The sequence below is a fragment of the Pygocentrus nattereri genome, chromosome 16 (genome assembly GCF_015220715.1).
Source record: "Pygocentrus nattereri isolate fPygNat1 chromosome 16, fPygNat1.pri, whole genome shotgun sequence".
Taxonomy (NCBI): Eukaryota; Metazoa; Chordata; class Actinopteri; order Characiformes; family Serrasalmidae; genus Pygocentrus; species Pygocentrus nattereri.
In genome coordinates this window covers 7,491,856-7,513,599 of record NC_051226.1, presented here as the reverse complement: position 1 = coordinate 7,513,599, position 21,744 = coordinate 7,491,856, and the positions used below count along the sequence as shown (strand labels likewise).

Genomic DNA, 21,744 nt, shown 5'->3' with positions numbered 1-21,744 from the left:
GTGTGAAATTAGACAGATTGATCTCTTTTCATATCGTATTATGTTGTTCACCTGACTGGTGAGATCGTTTTTATTGGAGATACTGACTAAAAATAAACACAAATCAACAAAGAAACAGTCACGGTGTTAGTCTGTGACGTAACTACAGCAACTACAGTGTCAGTTTTACAACATAAAGCCAGAACCCAGATGAGCTGGACTGAATGTATGCAGACAGAAGTGACAGTGTGACGGTGAGCGCATCGCTCTGAGACGCGCTGGTTGCTATAGAGGCGCTGTTAGTCTGATACTGGATACGCGGCAGCGTTTATGTTGTCAAAGCACGAGTGAGCGTTTGTTTCACTGCCAGCCAATCCAAGCGCAGCGGGCGTGGCTTCAATGAATGACGCTGCACAAAACAAGCACGGAGCCGACAGCAGACCCACAACACACCGACACACAGCGGGGCTGCCGTTGTGCCTCAGGGACTAATTGGAGTACATTAACTGCTGGCAATGACTTGAAGCTCAACAGTAACAACAGTAAGTCTGAATCATTGAGGTGACTAAGTGAGATTAGTTCACTGTTTATCTGTCTATAGAATATATGTATATATATATATATATATATATGTATATATATTCTCTAGACAGATAGATAAATACATCCACATACCTATATGAATAACATTACGAATATGTGTGTGTGTGTGTATATATATATATATATATAATTTGTTATTGCTGAAATGGTAAAAATGCATTAGACTTTTGTGTGTCATATATATATATATATATATATATATATATATATATATATATATATATATGACATACAAAAGTCTAATGCATTTTTACCATTTCAGCAATAACAAATTATATACTTAAAGTCAGTGAAGTCACTTCATGTATTATATATATATAATTTTTTATACATATATTATTTTTGGTTCATCTAAAAATAGAACAAAGACCATACAGACTTGAACTTTCTTTGGTGTATTTTTATTGTTAGCTCATTTTCCTGACTTCAAAAGTATATATATATATATATAGATGTGTGTGTGTGTGTGTGTGTGTGTGTGTGTGTGTAGATAGATAGATAGATAGATAGATAGATAGATAGATAGATAGATAGATAGATAGACAGACAGATCCATGTGGGATTCTGAGCTGCAGAATGTTTGTTAGAATTCAAGATCTCCAGTCTTGCATTTGAGGATCTTTCAGACTTTCTGTCTCTGTGTTGTTTATTTTGATTCAGAACCCTAACTTTTATATGTGCTGTGTGTGTGTGTGTGTGTGTGTGTGTGTGGTGGGGGGTGGGGGTAAATCAATAGAATTTATGATCAGACTTCTCGTGCATGAGGTTCTTGCAACATTTTTGCATAATTTTCTCGGGTGCACGCGTCAGTCCTCATGTCTTGGTAACAGAGCAGGTAAACATGATTGATTTACCTGGCGCATCAAATGTGATCTTCCGTGCTTTCTACTGACCGTTTCTGGCTACTGGTGTAGATTTTGTTGTTTGTTTGATGCAGTGCGGTAAATGAGAACTGATTATAATGAACAGCCTGTTTCAGTGGAGCTGCTACCGGAATGGCTTGTCTTCTTTGGAATTCACTCCTGCTGGAGCACGTTTTCTTGTTTGTTCTGGCACTGGTGCTTAATGTTTGGTTTCATTTTGCTGTGCTTGGCTCCCTCTTTCTTGTTCTCTTTCTCCCTGTCATTCATGCTGTCTCATTCTAATAATAATAATAATAATACATTTAATTTAAAAGCGCCTTTCTCGACACTCAAGGACACTGTACAAAATGTAGGGTTATAAGAAAAAGAAAAATCAACAGAGAGAGTTGGCTAATTTGAACAGGTGAGTTTTAAGACTTGATTTGAAAAGAGGAAAAGAGTCAATGTTACGGACGTCAGGTGGGAGGGAGTTCCAGAGTTTGGGAGCTGAGCGGCTGAAAGCTCTGCTCCCCATGGTAGTCAGACGAGCAGAAGGTACAGAGAGATGAGGAGGAGGATCTGAGGAGGATCTGAGCGAGCGAGTAGAAGTTGCGATTTGGAGAAGATTTGACAGATAAGGGGGGGCAAGATTATGTATGGCCTTAAATGTGTGGAGGAGAATTCTCTTTAGCTGCCTCTCTTTGTTTCTCCCCTGTGTATCTTTCTCCCTCTCTGTCTCCATCACACTTGTTTTCATTTATTCTAGCTTTCTCACATTCTTCTTCTTTCTTTCGGTTTGATCTGTCTGTCTGTCTGTCTGTCTGTCTGTCTGTCTGTCTATCTATCTATCTATCTATCTATCTATCTATCTATCTATCTGTCTATCTATCTGTCTATCTATCTGTCTGTCTGTCTGTCTGTCTGTCTGTCTGTCTGTCTATCTATCTATCTATCTATCTATCTATCTGTCTATCTATCTGTCTATCTATCTGTCTGTCTGTCTGTCTGTCTGTCTATCTATTTTTCTGTCTGTCTATGTGTCTCTCTATCTAGTGACATGCTTTAAGTTCTTTCAATTGAAATCAGTTGGAGTGTTCATATTGCCCAGTTTAACGTGTGTTCTCTTAGCAAAAAGTGGTCTATATAGTGCAAAAATGCGTACAGGGTGCCCTCAACACCAGCTTGTACCAGTGAGCATAGCCAATGAATAATTGTACTCGCTCTATATGAGAATCTGTCAATTTTGCCACTTTTTGGTGCTGCAGAGAACCTTTTTTACCCAAAAGGGTTCATATACAGCAGTTTTTCTATCATAAAGCCATATAACCATGCAAAGAAACCACTTATTTGACTTATCACGACTCTGTATAGAACCTTTGCCTTTACTAAAGAAAACCATTGTGGTGTTTTGCACACTTAAATAAATAAAAATGCAGTGTATGAAGTTTAATCATGCTCCAAGTTTCAGTTCAGTCAAAAAGAGCAGGCTCAGCACACGCTGAAGTCAGTTCAGGATAAAATGCAGCTGGTGGTGGAACAAAGCTGCACCTTTTCACTGCGGTAGATTTGGCCTCTCATGCACTCAGTCACTTCATCAAAGACATCATTTAATCTCAGTATATTTCCAGCTCACTCAGCCCTTTGTATAGACATTGCAATCTCTGTGAGGGCGACACAATGGCCCATTCATACCAGCCCGGGACAGCAGTTCTTAAAGAAAGAGGAAAAACTGCTAAAAGCCAGCAGCTGCAGACAAATCCTGATTCACAGCCCCTTGTTTAAGCAGAGGTCTCTTGCATGACGCTTTCCACAGAAATGTGCATCATTTCTGTTCACTCATACTGTGGCCAGTGAAGTGTGCAGAGAGAAGTCACATGTGCCTCTACGGCCCGTAGAGATTAGTACCTCGCTCAAAACATTTCCTCCTGGCTGTCAGGTTAGCAGAAGGACTTTACTGGTTGTGTCTCTGAAAGTTTTCCCGAACATGTGGGTCAAATCTACATGCGTGTTTTCTTCCTGAACGATGGTCGGAGGTAATTCAATGTTTTTTTCTGTGTGTTTTTTGTGGGTTGCGAGTGAAAGTGATTTGTTTTGTCCTGATTTGGCCTAACTAGCTACCGAGATCTGAACTGTGCATGTGAGACCTAAGAAGCCACTGAAAGTCTGATTTTTTGCTGTTTGCAGAATATGCTGTTAGTGGTACCATATAACCTCTCATTTTATTGCTGTATCTTGTGAAATGTGTTCATCAGGGCTGTTGCTTAACCTATTTGGGGGCTCCTCATCCACCACAATGATATTATTATTATGATAAACACAGTGTATCTAATTTCCTACATAAACAAGTAATAATACATAAATATGTGCTTATAAAATCATAAATAAATGCAAATTATTTACAAGGTGTGTTTCAGAGGCGTGTGCCTCCTTTCTGCTTTCTTGATCTTTTCAAAGCAAAGTTATCAGCAACATAATCAACGGCCATATGCAAACGTTTAGGCACCCCTGGTCAAGTCACATGTTCTCTATATTTATTAAGTGTAAATATGTGAACACGTCCTCTACAGAGACACACGTCTGCGTCATTTAATTACAGTTTATTTGCTGAGTTTGACATATTGAAGCCAAAATAAAGCCGAAAATGTGGCCTGCGTGAAAGTTATGGCACATTTTATATTACCTGTTTTATTTTTTTCTTCGTCTGTTAAATGTTGAACCAAATGTAAACCAATAGAAAAAGAGGATGTTTTAACTTATTTTTGCATAGAATGTCAGCAGAACATAATTAAACATGAGCTTCAATGGAAGGAATAAGACTCGAAAACCTTCTGAGCTTTTTGTACAAAGGCCTTCACATGGACAGTGTAAAAAACCAGCTAAAATTTAAATAATTACCCAGAAATAGTGGTTCTGAAATGTCTCTCCAGAATCCCAGACATTTGCTTAAATAAAAACTATGCCAAAATTTCAATGTAGTCTCAGACGTTGGGACCCAGACTTTGGATGCTTGTGGGGCCCCTGCTTAGACCACCCAAGAAAAAAGAAACAGCCCTGGTGTTGGACAAGACATGATAAGCCTGAGATTTTAAGGGCTTAAGCTGTAGACTGTAGCTGTAGATTTCAGACGATAAGTCGTGACTCATTAGATGTCAGCACTAGATATGCAGCTCAGTGATGAAGTAACCACAGCCATCTTTCTCATCACGTACACAGATGTTGCTGCTCACACTGGCCTGTGCTTTTTCTGCCCTGTAATTGTTGCATAGCCAGCAGTGATGCAGCAGATCTGTGAAGGAAATGGGGAAGTGAGATGTTTTTCTTGCCACTGGTCCGTTGTTGTGCTTAGCAGTGATCAGAAGACAGTCAGCAGACCTTAATGAGGATGACTAAGCTCAAGAAAACATACCAAAAACAAACCAAACATGCAAATGCCAAGCAAAACTGGTCAGATTTGGCCCGTGATCCTTGATACTGTGTGTACCAAGCGGCTTCTGATGCTCTTTTCTGTTTTGATTTATCACAGGAGCCAATGAAGAGAACAACATTCACCTTTCTACTGGCCATGATGTGGCCTTCTCTTCAGGGTAAGTTACATTCAGAAGCTGTCAGTAAAACAAGTGATCCATTGGGAACCATTTACTCTCTCCTCTCTCTGTCTCTCTCTCTCTCTCTCTCTCTCTCTTTCTCTGTCTGTCTCTTTCTCATTTACAAGACAATCCACACCATAAATGGAGCTTTGTTCTATTCCTAAAGTGTTGTTTTCCTTTTTTTAAGAATATTTTAATTGCTTTGGCTGCAAATAAGAGGTGCTCGATGTGAAATAATGACAATGAAAGAGAAAAAAAACGAACAAATAAGCAAACAACAAGCACACGTGTCCTAAATCAGGCGTATAAGGTCACTATACTTACACTGAATTGAAGAATATGCTAATTACATGCATCATTTACAATTACACATGTATGGATATACAGCAGTTGCCAGTCCAGTAATGTCTGTACTTCCCCAAATGAGTCATTAGTCACTGAAAAGGTATTGCGATGAATTTTACTCGGTTTAGTTGTATCAGCTTGACTGCTGGTGTAAGGAATGACTTCCAGTTTACTAGCTTTGGCAAAATTGTTGCTTTGCTTTTCATTCATGTGGAAATGCATGAACACATTCATGTTTGAATGAAGTCCAACGTCTCACTGATTTGTCTACACAAAGGAGCTTTGTTTTGGTCAGAGGTCGTCAACAGAGCCTCACCTGTCTCCCCTTTGCTCACATGCACTGGTATAACTACCAGGTGTCAATCGCACTGGAACCAGTTAAGACCCCCTAACATCTTTACTGGACCCCTGTATATGCTGTATGTGCATATAACTGTGATAATAATGTATTCCAGTGAATGGCCTGCATGAGAGTGTTAACTTGATGAGAAAACAAGCAAGTCGGATTTTTATTTTATCTTTTATTTAAGCTGATTTTCATATGGGGCCTGTTCATTTTACTGCTACCATGTGGAGTCCCATTCCCAGCAGGTGGATGAGAAAAAAAGTTTTTTTTCCTTCTCTGTTTCTAGAAATATTGGCTTAGTGTCTTGAAATTATGATTAATTATCCCCAAATAATGGCTTACTTTCTTGAACCCATTATTTCAGCATAGTAAGTCAAAACCTTGAGAAAACGAGGAATTATTTCAACATAGTGAATCAATATTTTTTTTAAAATGTTATTATTTCAACCTAGTATGTCATTATTCCCAGAAAAACAATAAAACAAGTTACGATTTTGACATACAAAGTCAATATTTTGAGAAAACAACTCATAATTTTAACATGGTAGGTCAGTATTTCCAGAAAATGTGTTAATATTTTGACGTAGTAAATCAAAATTTTGAGAAAACAAGTTGTTTCAGCATAGTAGGTTAGTACTTACTGAAAATATTAATATTTTGACATAGTCAGAAAAAATGAAAATGAAAAAAAATGAGTTATTTTAACATAGTAGGTGATTATTCGCAGAAAACAAGATAATATTTTAACATAGTAAGTAAAAAGAGAAAATTTAGAGAAAATGGTTCATTATTTCAACAATGTAGATCAGTATTTCCAGAAAACAAGTTCATGTTTTGACATATTAACTCAAAATTTTGAGAAAATTAGTCATTATTTCAACTTAGGAGGTCAGTGTTTTCAGAAAACGGGTTAATATTAAAAGTCAAAAGTATTAATTATTACATGATGCTAAGTCAAAATGTTGACAAATTCTGGAAATGGCAGGAGTGGCCACTACCTGGCAGGAGCACTTCCCGGGACTACACCTCTGCTCACCTGTTTCCTTTCTCTTTTTCTTTCTTCCTCCCAGCCCTCTTCACTGTGGAGCCTGAGCAGGACTCGTACGATGGCGAGCTGCACAAAAACATCAGGATCGCATGTCGATTCTCACCGGTAGAAAGTGTCACTCAGCTGTCCGTCTTTTGGCAGCGCATTGATCCTCTGCCGACCGTTGATGTCTACCGCCTGGAGAAGGGCCTCGAGAACCACAACTTCACTGACAAAAGCTTTCAAAAGCGGGCGCGCCTGCTGAAGGACGAGCTGGAGAAATATCGGGCGGTGCTGGAGCTTTCCCAGCTGCAGATGAGTGACTCTGGGACATATCAGTGCGTCGTCAGCCTGAAGGAGGTCGACTACAAGAAAACCACCCTAACTGTCCGAGGTCAGTCCAGTTCACTCAGAGCAAGAGGGCTTTGAAATCCAGCATTTCTTCTGAAATGAAGGGTATTAATAGCGAGTTTGTCAAACCGCAGAATAATTCATCAGAGTTAGAGCATTACATCTTCATTAACAACTGTGAATTATTCAGTAGCTACTATGGAACTTATGTTAAGTTGAAATATGGCTTCGTATCAAGAATCAGTAAAGTTTGGTTATCTAATCATTTTAAAAGCCAGTTCTTTCTTACACATAGCTAGACATCAGAAACAAGAACGGTTAAATCAGGAATTACAACCATCAACATCATTAAAAAGTACGATGGTTCTTTTTAACATGCTCTCTGTTTGTAAACCAAGAGGTAGAACTGCACTGGTCATGACCAGTCTTCTTGACCCCAAGCAGTTGTTTATCATTCCCAAATTTTCTGACAAAAATACCTAAAAATTTCAGCCAAAAAGGTTTTTTGTTCACAAAGACCAAGTTCCAAGTTCCCTTTTTGTGTTTGCCAAAGAAGGAAAGAAGTTGAATTATAGGTCAGTCAGTGATTCAATTACCAGTTTTTCTTTCTACAATTCCAGAACACTAACATGAACAAACTGTTTTCCCTCAGCTCCATATACTGCTATTAAAAAAGACATCAAAAGATTGGACAATGAGAAGGTGGAGCTTTCCTGCGAATCCCAAGGCTTCCCCCTGGCTCACATGGTCTGGAGTGATGGCAGGCTACAGGACCTGACAGTAAGGTCAAACAGCAGTAGTGAAAAGACCAGCGAGGGCATCTATAAGGTCACCAGTCAAGTGACTGTCAGTGAGAACATCATTAACAACTACACATGTTCCATCTCGCTGGAAGGGAAAGTCCGTCAGTCAGTCACGTTTAACATCCCAGGTGGGTCAGATGGTCTTGTTGGTTGGTTTAAGTTGCCTGTCAAAAGTTTGCAAATACCTAGTTTGGAGTAATTATTTCAACATAGTCAAAATATTTCCAATGTTTTAATACAAGTAATTTTAACATGTGACATATCTCAAAGAAATCTGTTTGAAAGTTTAGCCATTTTCAGACAAAACTCAAGGAACAACGACAAAAAAGCTTTGGTTAAATGTTCTACAAATGCTGCTGCTTTCCATTTGTAACTGAAACTGGAGCTCGTATTTGCAGTGAATGATGTATCTAGAACTTTCTAGAAGGCCAGAAGGCATAGAGCAATGTACAGGATGATTCAAAAAGATTAAGCCATATTTTTACAACCGTGAGGCGCCTAGGATCCAATCACATACCAATTGAAAGAGGGGATCATAGAGTTTCTGGCTGTCAGTACGGCAGCGAACCTACAACAGCTCAGAGCGTTTGTCATTGGTACCAACAGTTCCAAGAAAAAGGTCACCAGGTCTCACCCCGTGTGACTTTTTTTTGTGGGGGTACGTTAAGGATTCTGTTTATGTACCACCACTTACAACAACACTGGATGATCTCTGAACTGCATTGAAAGAGCCGTGAGTGCAGTGACACCCGACATGCTCAATTGAGTGTGGGATGAATTTCTCTATGTTGTCCGTACAGCTGGAGGAGGTTCATATTAAGCACTTGTAATGTGACATAATACATTTTATGTTCACTTACACCATTTACGGTTTACTACATTGCTCTGTTTGGATGAATCTTTTTGAATCAGTCTGTATTTTCTTACAATATTGGTAAACCATTGTAAATCAAAAGGTGTTTGGTTGCCACATGTAAAGTCTTCTGTTCAGCTGCTGAAGTCCTAACCAATGGGAGCACTTGTTTGGCTGTATGCACCTACAGACCACAGAGAAAAAAAACCTGATTAAACTTTTTGTTTATCATTTCAAACTATTTAACTACAACAAGTACAAAATGATTTATCATTGTAGGCATTTTGTGTGTTAGTTCCTAGAAATCGTTAGGCCTAAAAGAACCCGAGGATTCCCCACTGAAGTGCACATTTCAGGAGAGACTGAACGCTGAATGTGGCTCATTTGTGTTTATGGACTCGCTGAACTTGCCGGCAAAACCACAGCTTACACTGAGGTCACTCCCTGCGGATAGTTCCCGAAATAAACTGAGCTTTTCCATAATTAACATAAATTTTCCACAAGGTTTTTGTGGTTAGGTTTCCAAAAGTGCCTACATGCCTGAGTGGCTGGTGTGTATTAGGTCTGCGGCTTTCGGTGATCTCTGAATCACAGGCCTGGGGGCTCCACCTAAATATAGATGTGCATGCTTACGTCAGGCAAGAAACGTGCTGGTTTACAGACAGGTGCTTTTTGCAGTTACTCTCCTTTTGCATGCACTCAGTTTATACGGGAAATGTAACGGGAAATTCTGTGTGCATTAACGAAATTTTTGTTTGTTCGTTTATATGCATACATAAACAAACACATATATTAACACACTTGTTTGGTCAGCGTCACAGTACTCTGTTGTTTTTCCTTGATTAGTCACACTATGTCTCTCAAACACACACACAGAATACCTGAATGTGGTTTGTGGTTAGAGGCGGATTTTAGGCTGGAATGTTTCTACTCAGGTGTTTTTTTTACCACTCTGGCCTATGTAGAAATGCTGATCCAGTGGTTTATACTCATCTGATTCAGTGGGTTGTGCACTCTTTGGGCTGGGGGTCTGATTATGACATGTAGGCCACTGCTATATTCAGTATTAACCCATTAACCCCTTCCAATGTCAGGCTGATTACATACTAAGGCTTATTATCCAGTAACTACAGGGACTTCAGTGCAAACTGGCTGAGCTATTCTTAGGATATGGTATGTAATAAAAACTGCCATTGGGTCCTGGACATTTAAGGGGTTAAGCAAGATACAAATCTGTGCTTCCCTATTTATCACATTATTTCTCAGTACTGTTGAGTTTATCTCATTATGTAAAGACTGTGATCTAACAAAAGTCAAAATTGGAAGAACCAAACTGTGGTGTTGAAGGCTGGAGCCAAGACATTTTATTCAAGAACTTTCCAGTATAATAGGTTTTTGTTTCACATTAGGTGAATTCTGTAGTTAGGAAGCTGAGAAAAAAAACCTGTAATAATATTGTATTAATAACATTTACACCACAGCCACAACTTCCCTAAAGTGGAAACCGTTTACAGAAAAATTCTCCCAAACAGCGTCCATTTTTACCAGCTGCTGGAGAAGTTCCCACTTAACGAGGTTATCTGAGATCATCTCGGCTCAACCGCTGATAACAGACTCCGGTCTCTTTACCCTGTTCCTCTGAACTGCTGCCGATGTTACCGCAATAGCGTCTGTGGTTTCAGCCAGCACTGTGACATGTACAGTGGGCATAAAATGTATTTTCCATCTCTCAGTGTTGGTCATCATGAGCAGTGGATCATGACGGTGCTGTTTCTGTTCCGCAGGTGAAATTCCTGGGAAGAGTAAGTGGTGTCATGCATATGCAGCCATCGGTGTGATTGTTGTGATGTGCATGGGCTTCGTCGCTGCCTCTGTGATCGTACACAGGAGGAAGAAAGGTTGGTCTCTCTGTTCTCTATATCCGTTATTCAGCCACTTTCATTCCCCGCTGGGCCTAGAACACAGGCTGCGGTCCTTCTCTGTACATCCATTCATCAAACCACTCAGTCATTCATTAATTCAGACTGTATGGCTTTGGGTCACTGCTGTCAACACTTAGTCATTTTAGTAGGTTTGATAAATTGTCAGTGGCGTTGTTTTCTTATTCACAGCACAGGGGGCTTCACCTAACGCAAGGGTGTCAAACTCAACCAGTAAAACAGCCACGTTAAAAAATCTCAAGAAATATGTGGGCCAGAATAAAAATGTGTTTTTAATCAATCTTGTGCTATATTGTGTTCAAACTGGCCATTGTTAATTCAAAATATGCAAAAAAAACATTTAAAGCAGTAAAATATAGGTAGACCTCAAAATATTACATGGACATTTGAAATAGTCCAAATTTAAAGCAGGTTGATTAAGACCTGGGCTCAGTTTCGGAGCTGCTGAGCTCACGTTAATTGTTTAAATTTGCTGAACTGCAGCTGAAATGCATTTTGGTGATATGACTGGGGTGGAATTGCATAGAATTGAGTAGAATTGAGGTGTGACCTCTGCCCCATAGATTGTGGTTGAGGTAGGAGAGTCGGAGTCATGCTGGGACTATAGTGCTGCGCATTGTTAAACGGGCTAATATTAATAAGAGATTAAAACAGTTTTGCAGGCCAGATAGGATTGTGTCTTGACACATGGGACCTGAAATGTGGAGACCACCACTGATCTCAGTAATCAATGTGTTTTTGCCAGTACGACACTATATTATATCAGAATAAACACAAAAAAAGCATAAAAAGTAACGAGAGACTCCTCGTTTTCAGAAAAAAGTAGTTTCTTTTTCTGGGCTTAGAGTCTTAAGACTTCTCATTGCTCTGCATGGATCAACAGCAGCACACCTGACCTAATTTAACCCTACGACTTGGTAATTATTGTTTTTAACCACTAAAATGTGATTTATGATTAAGATTGAATGCGAAAAAAATAGGTTTATATGAATAATATAGGTGTAAAAAATACCTATCAGTCATTGTTTTCCAAAAATGGTTCACTAGCTATTATAAACACGTAATCTATGGAGTTTTAATGAAGCTAAACTGTGGGTTCATATAAGTAATAAAGAAGTTAAGGAAGGATTGATGAGATAAACAGGCTATTGAATGAAAACTACAGGTAATACTGGGCTTCCAAAAGGAAACGTTTGCTCTGTGGAGTTTTGGGAACTAAACAGAAACACTAAGGCCTAAGCTCTAAACCTTTTATACAAACGTCATTTTAATGATTCCACTTTTTCCAGGTTTCAGGTGTAAAATTGTTATCATTAAAGCATTTTAACTCTCAGTTGCTCTCATATCCCAACATTACACAGCTCAATATTAACAGTCACTTGCTGTGTTATTACAGAAAATGTTTAGATGAGTTGATTTCACAATAAAATGATGAATACAGCCGTTTTCTATGGAATACTGGCTAAATCTTGTGAAATCCCAGTGGTAATTAAACCTTATTTTATTCTTGATGATGAAAAGTGATAAATTTGCACATAATGGCTGTTTTTTCGGGAAAGGAAATGTATGGCGGGGCGGGTGTCGGGGGGTGGGGGGTTTCGTTCTCTTTCACACAGAATGATATTAAAACTGACAGTCACTCATATTCACTCCTATACTGAGTCAGAGTTCTGTCGTGTTTATTAAACTTGGTAATAAAGCCACAGTTACACTCATTCACATAGTCTTGTTAGTCACTGATCTTTCCATCAGTTCCATGTGAAGTTGATGGAAGTGATAAAACATCCCTGCTGTGGCTGTGTTGTGTTAGGAGAAGCAGTTTTTCCCCTTCAGCACAGATCTCTGCGCTTCCGTTTCCCTGTTTTAACATGTCTGTCAGGAGAAGATGACATGAGCGTCTATGAATAGAACTTCGGTGTTACCCTTAGCCTTCATGGCATCACACAGTCCTGAACGTGACATGACTTGGTCAATCCCACCCCCGCATACGGCTGTTTTCTTTCAGCAGTGAAAATAGAAACCAGGTAGTCGATGGCCAGGGGGATTCCCATGAGACGAGGCAGAAAACCACACGAAGGTAAAGGCCACGTGTCAGGACTGTGAAGCGGGGCGCTGTCCTTAATGTCACGAAAAGGGTTTCCTGTCTTGTTTAAGCTTCGTTTCACCCTCAAAGCTTCCAGTAATATCGCCTAAAGGGACTTATAGCGTTCTAGGTGACCTCCTGGATGATATCATGAAGACCACTCTAGGCACGCCAGGCCGAGACGGGACATAAATCCCTTTTCACTACAGTCACATGACGGATGAGCTGCTTCCCAGACAGTTCATGCTGTGAAAATTTGAGCCTAATATTTGTTTCCTTTTATGATTTCACGTCATGATGAATCGACTAATAGAAAAAGCCCAAAAAGGCTCTTTTTACATTGATGTACATTAAGGTTCTTTTGCTTAGCCAGTAAAATGAGATTTTCTTCCCACAGCTTCTAAACAGATTTATAAGTAGCATTTAAAGCTGATTCCCTTCAGTTTATAACATATTCAGTGTATTTATTTCCCCATGTCAGCTCACAAACTGCCTAAGAACCACATTTTGTCCATTTACTGTACACACTTAAAAATGATGGTTCTTCAAGGGATCTTTAGTACAGAAACTTGATCAATATAGAACCATGAACACACAAAGAACCCTTTGCATGATTAAAGGGTTCCATGCATCATGAAATGGTTCTTCAGACTGATGGAAGTGTTGTAGATGGTTCTATGTAGAACCTTTTTGGCGAGGGTTCTATATAGCACCAAAAATGTTCTTCTGTTACGCTTTTACAGGCATCACGCCGTAACAATAGCAGAACCCTTTTTGGTGCTATACAGAACCATTTTCAGAAATGTTCTGTATGGAACATTTTTTGGCATTAAACAATATAAGAGCCTTTTTTGGTGCCACACAGAACCATTTTCAAAAAGGTTCTGTATAGAACCATCTACAACGCATTCCCCATCAATCTAAAGACCAATTTCACTATGCAAAGAACCATATAATCCTGCAAAGAGTGTTCATGGTTCTATATAGAACCATTTTCTTTACTAAAGAATCCTTGAAAAACCTTAATTTTAAGCATGATTTAGGTTTGTTTGCATCTGTTGTGATGATATGGGGTGTTTTTACAAGCCTAACCACCCCAAGACCAATAGTTTGAGCTAATATGAGTAGGTGCTTTTGACTTTTACTGTGTTTATGCGTGGATTTTTATTTTCATGATGTTCCTAAAATGTACTTGTTTTTATCAAATTTATGATGAATCTGAAAATGATTTGAAAAGGAAAAGGTTTTGATTTCCATTTTCCATTATTATATTGTCTTATTTCAATATATATGAACTACTGTGATGTAAAACACTTCTGAAACTGAGACAGCTCTTATCTCTTCATAGGGCAAAAAAACAGAGACTCCATATGCAAATCGTCGGAGCGTAATCTGACCGTCACGTCGACTGACTGTAAGTATGACTGATGCTGGTGTTTGTGCTGAGAGGTCACGTTTTATGCACACCTGTGAGGTCCCACTGTTAGGATCGTTGGGCTGTTGTTGTTGAGCTAATGTTAGCAAACTCACTGTTGTGTCCAATCTGCGCAGCTTCAATTAGCTACAACCACACCGTCCAGCTTGGTGACTTAGAATTATAAGCTAGAAACTGACGACTGACAGCCCGTGAGTTTGTGGGCGGGGCATAGATCATAGTCAGGGGTATCCAATCCTGGTCCTGGAGATCTTTTTTTTTCCCCTTTTATTTCACAACTTGAAAGAAAACAGTTACAATTATAACAATGTCAATTCCACAATATCTCGTAACAATCTAACCCCACTCCCCCCAACCCACCCTACTCACCCTTATCATCCTACTCACCCTCCCCACCCTGCCCACTCAACCCTAGATACCCCCCCCCCCCCCCCCCCCACACACACACACGGTTTCTGCCTGCGTCCCCAAACCCCCCCCCCCCCCCCCCCAAAAAGTAAAATAATTAAATGAATTAAAAAAAAAATAATAAATGAACATTTTTAAAATAATAAAAATTTTAAAAATACATTATAAAAATAAATAAAAATAAATTTTATAAAACTTAAAAGGATAAGGACGTCCTCTAATCAGTATTTAAGTTGGCTAGGCATTTAAAATAGGAGATGAATGGTTGCCAAATCCGGTCAAATAAGTCTCCAGTACCTCTCAGGCTGAATTTAATATTTAAATATTATTAAATTTAAATATTTAAATATATATAAATATTGAATTTAATAGTTTGAAAAAACATGACATCAGTTAGCCATAGAGCGTGTGAGGGTGAGGTGGTGGGTTTCCATGCCAAAAGGATCCTTCTCTTAGCTAAGAGGAGGGCAAAAACAACTACATCAGCTACTTGGGGCTTGCGGTCCTGGAGATCTACCACCCTGCAGAGTTTAGCTCCAACTACAGTCTATCACACCTGATCCGGGTAATGAAGGGCTTCAGGGGCAACTGAATAATAAGGCCAGGTGTGTTGGATCTGAACTACCCAGGCTGGTAGACCTCCAGGGCCAGGACTAGGCACCCCTGTACTAAGCTGAATTAACACAAGCAGGGAAAACACAAACAATTGCAGGACCACTGACTCGTTTTGCATTAACTTCACTGCACTGCGTTTCGTCCTTTTTAAGCGAGAAATGATTACATCCTCTAATAAAGTGGTTTGGTTGATAAGGACATGAAGAAAGAGCCAGTGTAGCCATGATATCTAAATAAACAGGTGGTCCGACCATTTAGAGAGAATTTCAATGGGCTGAAAGCAACAGCTGTGTTTCCATCCACGTGTTTGTAGGCATACTATGATAATATGATTAAAAATGATTTAAAGTAAATGGCGCATTTCAGATATGAAAACTGAACTGGATCCAAAAAAAAAGAAATGGGATAAATGGAAAGGCGTTTACAGATAACATCAGTACCAATATTATAAAGTCATAAGGGTGATGACATGCCCAGCCTTCAGGCAACAGGAAGCTGCTTATCATTATCTTTCTCTGAAAATTGGCTCCTTATTTCTTAGAAGTGTTTTTATGAATGTGAAGTACTGTGGCGTAATCTCTGGTACAGAATTGACAGAAAGCCAGTCTAATTTGTTATTTTCGGGAATTTAGTTCAGCAACTGGATGGAAATCTTGGCTGATGAGGCGTCAGGTAGAAAGCAGTTGTATTGTTCATGTTCTTTAGAAGTCAACATGGATTTGGACACCAATTCAAAGGAAAATGCCCCTCTAGATTGTAGCCGCCACCTGGCCTTAAGCTGTTGAAGATGTGGTCTGTACTCAGGAAAAGTTCCTTGAGGAATCACCGCTCAATTCATTAGTAGTTATTATTAATCTAATGTGTGTTTTCTTTTCTGTCCACCAGCTTTACTACCAAAGACTCCATTTTTCAGAGCTGACACATTCGCTTTTTCGTCAGAAGGTAAACAATTATTGGACTGTTTCTGATGTTCTGGTGTTACTGCTGCTGGGAAAAGTGTATTTAGCTTTATGAACATAAACCTACTATTAAGTGGTCAAAGTTAACAAGTTAATGACTGTGTGGAAATGACGTGATTTTCATGTTCAGGTTCATAAAAAATAAGATTGTAATAAATGTATTCTGATCAAGCTTATTTTGTCCACTCATTTAGTCGCAAACAATTGAATTTTAAATAAAACTACACACAATAATGTGATTATCATCACTGGCTATTAACCTAAGTGCGTTAAACATGACTTAAAAGCCAGTTTAACCTTAAAAGCTTTGCAATCAATTGCATTATTTGTGTACATTCTCCAACAAGGTGGTTCTTTGAGGGTGCTTTAGTAAAGGAAATGGTTCTATATAGACCCTTTGCATGACTGAAAGGTTCTGTGCATGGTGACAGAGTTCTTCAGATTCTAGATTCTAGATATCTATATAGAACCTTTTTGAAAAGGGTTTGATGTAGCATCAAAAAGGGTTCTGCTATCGTTACGACGTGAAGCATGTAACCATAGAAGAACCCCTTTTGGTGCTATATAGAACTCTTTTCATCTCCAGTACATTTTCCATCAACCTGAAGAATGATTTCACTATGTAAAGAACCCTTTAATCATATAGAGGGTCTATACAGAACCATTTTCTTTACTAATAGTCACTAATAATTTGGTCACATCTGGCCTTAAAGAAACAGCTGTGTGTCCATAGCTGGTGAAAATTAGCCCACGGTTAAATTTGGACAGATTAAGAACCGCCAGTCGCCTCTGTTATGAATAAATAAGTAACAATTTAACAATCACAAAGCAGACGTGGGAAAGAAGCATCTGCTCGGCATGTGGATGTCAGCTAGAAATGTGTCATGCTGCTTGCCGTGGCTTGTTTCAGTTGCTTAGCAGCTCAAAACACTTGACATTTTGCGTTGATCTGCTGTACTACCCCTTGTTTTTCCAGTGTGCAAGGGGAAAGCGGAGAATCTGAGGGAGGTGTTGGAACAGAAATACGCCGAACTCAGCACAATGGCAGGATTCACACTCCAGCACAGCCTACTCTGCGGGTACGACCCTTTCATCTCTGCAGGGCAAAAGTGGTGGGGGGGTGGGTGGTGGGGGGTGGGTGGGCAAAGGGTTTCTTTGTTGAAAATGACAACACGCCTGTGGAAAAGGTACACACGCATGACGCTCATTTCGGTGTTGTCGGTAGGTGGATGTGGCTTGGTGCTCCAACAAGACATGAAAACGCTGAGCAGTTATTTTTAACTGTATGACATCAGGAAGGCCTTCATGAGGCTTTTAACGCCTACGTAGTGATAAAACAAGCACAAACAAGCAAGCAACTCATTTCTTCCATTGTATGGGAGATTATTGAAGTCAGTCATTTTGAAGCATTTCGCTGTACTTAACTAAACAGAAACCCTGTTGATTTATAAGAGAAGCCATTAGGCTGCTTCTGAAATGTATGAAATGACTGAAAAAAGTGACTATATAACATAAAGAGGAGGGTGATTTTCAGGAAGGTGCCACAAAAACATACCCACGGTAAATCAAGTGATGTCTACCTACGATAAGTGGCACTATCTCAGCAATGCTTCAAGTAAGCATTGAGATGCAAAAGTGCAAGTAGCCAACAGAAATGCAGCCGTCAAAATCTTGATAGTTCTGGCCGTTTTAGCATAGAATAAACATCAGATGTTTTGTGTACATGTGGGCAGAGCTTCTGAGACTGAGACAAGCATGAGAATGTTTTCTCAAAGCTGTTTTTATGGATTCTCCTACTTTTTCTCACTAGAACAACCAGTTTCTTTGACTTTCCCTAAGGAGTTCTGGCATCCGAGCTGATCAAACAGGTTCAGGCCACTGGCTGGTACTGTAGGTGTACTGAGAGCGAATTGTGTCAAAATTAGTGTTAATTGTAATAGAAAGTAGGTTAAGAAATTAGCCTGCTTTTCTTTAAAATTCCCTTAAAAACTCGATTTATTGATAGTCTACCATGATCTAACCCAGCTCACATGGAAAATCAAACATACTATAACAAGCATTTGAATGACCAGCTGAACAGCTGTCCAGTCATTGGCGTGAAAAAGAACTGGTAAAATGAAATGTGAGTGGTTGGGGTATCAAAACACTGCTGAGGTTTGCTGAAAAACTCATCTGGCTGTAGAAATGTCTTTTGGAAAAGACTTTTGTGATCTAGAGTGACATAACATGTCACGTCCTGTTTGTTTTTTGTTTTTTTTTTTTTGGTCGTTTTTTGCTGAAGCATAATTGGTCATGCTACATGACCATGATCCATCAGCGCCTTAGCAAATATACTAAAACATCTCTGAGAAAGGAGAAACAGAGGGCTTAGCAATGTTTGAGTCAAAGCCCACAGGCAGACTGATTCCTGATATCTTTGTCTGGAATCAGAAAACACACTGTCACATGGTTAATGCACTTGTTTTTCTGCTTCAGTAAATTCATTGTTGGCGCCTTCTGGCTGAACACGTTTTTCCTAAGAACACTAACAGCATTGAAATAGCTTTTGGAGTCATGTGTCATTCTGTAGTCAGCATCACACGACTGTAAAGAACTGTGAGCAGGCTTAATAAAAACGGCTACTATGGCAACATGTTGTAAATAAACAAGCTCCAAATCTGATATGATTTGATCTCATTTGGGCGTCAAAATGCAAAACAATGAATCGAACAGATGTGTGTGTGTATATATATATATATATATATACATCTTGTATTTCCAAAATGATAACTTTACAGGAGAAAGAAAAAACATACTTTACTTTCAATGTAAGTAAGATAAGATAAGATGCGTTTATTGTCATTGCACAGTGTACAACGAAATTGAGCAGCAATCCAATGGCACTTCCTACATACAAAACAATTTAAACATAAGGCTAAAATATATAAACATAAGGCTAAAATATATGAAATGCAGATTTAAGGGGAAAAAAGTATCAAAAATCTTAAATATAAAGAAAAAGGACTATAAAACTATATATTCTAAAACAGTCAATTATGTCAATGGAACCAGGCTTTTTTCCAAGAGATCTTGGCCCATTTCCTTTGGTCTATTTATCATGAAATGTACACACAATGTAGAGAGCAACAAGCATTTTCACATTATGTAAAAAAACTGAAAAATGACAAACATGGAGCTACGAAGTTTTGTTCCGACAGCAGTGTTATATAAAGTATTAAATATAAAGTATTAACTCCAGCAGCTGCTCAAATTTTAGGCTGCTACTGCCAAACCAACTTTACTAACACATTTCATGAAGCTTGCTAATTTGCGATTTGTATTTTCCACCGGTCGTATAATAATAATCCATTGCTCACAAGTGTTAGATTACACATGGCCACGTTCTACTCCTTAAAGCTATACTATGTACGTTTTTGGGATTTGGAGACCTCTCTGGTGGCAGTGTGTAATTGCATGCAATGTTGTATTTTGTTCTGGGAACAAGTTGGAAAAATCTGGTTGATTTCCTGTGAAACATGATAAGACTGTATTAGACTATTTGAAATCAGTAATATGCTATAGATTAATTTGCGTTTAATTCACAAGTCATGTTGCCCTTTTGTTCCCTGAACCTCCACCTCTCAAACGTCTGTGCACAGTACTGGTAATAAGTAACTTATATGCAAACAAATAAAGCACATAGGCTTAGTAATACAATTGTGTTCATTTACAGCGAAGGCAATCTCAGTATATGCAATGTTTGTTCTGTCTCATGGACCTTTGCACACCAACACAGTTCCTTGTAGCTGATTATCTTAAACTGTTTTATCCTCTCCAGGGAAAGCCAGTGCGAGCTCCAATCCATTGTTCCAGGCAGAGGGGAAGCTATACTTCTCGAAGGGGAAGAAGGAAGTGGCAAATCATCTTTAGCCAAAAAGCTGGCATTTTCATGGGCTGACGGATCCACTTCTGATCCCTTCAACATCAGCAAGACCTGGCTAGTGATTTTACTGGACTTTGAGGAAGCAGAAGGCGATTTTTTCCAAGTTGTAAAAACAAAGATTCCAAGTGAAGCGGAACTGGAGACAGCTGACGTCAAGGAAATCCTTCTGGGGAACACAGACAGCCTCCTGATCCTGGACAGCTATAAAGAAGGGAGCAGGGAGATGGATGAGTCTCTCATTAAGTTCCTAAAGGACCGAAGCGCCTGCCGGGTGTTGATCACAGCCCGGCCGGGACAGCACAGCAATCTGGTGGACACTGTCACAAAAACCCTGCAGCTTCAGAGATAGCAGAGAACTGAGCTTTGAATGGAGACGCATAGACTGAAAAAACAGTAGTGACCTGATTCAAACGTGTAAATCACTTCCACATGAATATTACATACCATACTGTTGCAATGACATCTTACATCAACACAGCTATGACCCAAAGAATGTAGTTCATGTGAAAACTCAGTTCATTTTTATGGTGCATGTTCATGGACCTGATCAATTGAATGTATTCTTTTTTTTTCCCTTGTTGCAGTTTAACCCCTTAAATGGCCAGGACCTAAATGGGCAGGCCCAGCGTTTTATTATACACTTTTATAACCTAAGAGTAGCTCAGTCAGTTTGCATTGAAGTCCCTGTAGGTCCTGAGTAACAAGCCTTGGTATGGAATTTAGCCTGACCTTTTAAGGGGTTTCCATTATGTGTAACGTCCTTTTATTTCATGACCTTTCTTGTTACAGCATTGCATTGACGCAGTTACACGCATTAACCTATGCACACATCTGCACATCTACATACACACATTCTCAGGAAGTGGTTTGGTTACTGTTTATAGCACATATGATGAAAAAAAGCAACAAAATGAAATTTTAAATGCATCTGAGATGGAGACCTTAAAACTGTGATCATTTACGGATAACTTTACTGCACTGAACTGTCACCAGAAAAGGATTAATGAGAAGTACCGACATTAAACCTTGGGCTTACTTCAGCACTAAGTTTCCTTTTTTCTCTATGGTTGCTCAACCACTGCCACGACCAAATGACTCAAAGCTAACGCTGCCCTGACTAAAAACTCTCTAAGAACTCATCTTTTTACTTGTTTCTACTGCACAGTTGTATTTCAGTGGACATTGTATGTAAAATATTTCTATATTTCTGTTTCTGACGTACTTTATTATGAACTGTGTCAAACCACTGGGGTATTTTTAAGATGATGAAATGCTATTTTTCTGCTTTGTGGTGAGTGATGCAAGTGAGTTGGAAGTATGTACAATTTTAACATGGTATTTTATGTGTTAGGAGTTTCAGTGGAGTCCCGAATGTCTGCTTTCATATTTGTGAATGATTCATTAAATTCTGGATGAATTGTTCAGTTTAGACCATGTTGAATTATTCCGTATCTACTATGAATTATACTGGAACGACTATAAATTATTCAGTACCTGCTATAAATGAATCAGTAACTTCTATCAGTTATTCAGTATCTATTACAAATACTCAAAAATTGCTATGAATTATTTAATAACTTATCTGCTATGAATTATTCAGCATCTGTTACGAATTATTTAGTATCTACTATGAATTATTCAGTGTA

At 39.0% G+C, this 21,744-nt stretch overlaps 1 protein-coding gene across 2 annotated transcripts; it reads left to right on the top strand.

The window, feature by feature from the left end:
- Positions 1-407: 407 nt before the first annotated feature.
- LOC108436950 (programmed cell death 1 ligand 1-like) lies at positions 408-21,527 on the top strand. 2 transcript variants are annotated; one of them, XM_017713728.2, is made up of 9 exons: positions 408-521; positions 4,948-5,008; positions 6,773-7,123; positions 7,733-8,011; positions 10,521-10,634; positions 14,108-14,173; positions 16,103-16,159; positions 17,153-17,255; positions 19,994-21,527. In XM_017713728.2, the coding sequence occupies exons 2-9, from the start codon at positions 4,954-4,956 to the stop codon at positions 20,445-20,447; spliced, it is 1,479 nt and encodes a 492-aa protein (XP_017569217.1). In that variant the 5' UTR covers positions 408-521; positions 4,948-4,953; the 3' UTR covers positions 20,448-21,527. The 2 variants fall into 2 exon arrangements, with proteins under 2 accessions (XP_017569217.1, XP_017569226.1); XM_017713737.2 differs by lacking the exon at positions 408-521 and adding an exon at positions 3,310-3,457.
- Positions 21,528-21,744: the final 217 nt, after the last annotated feature.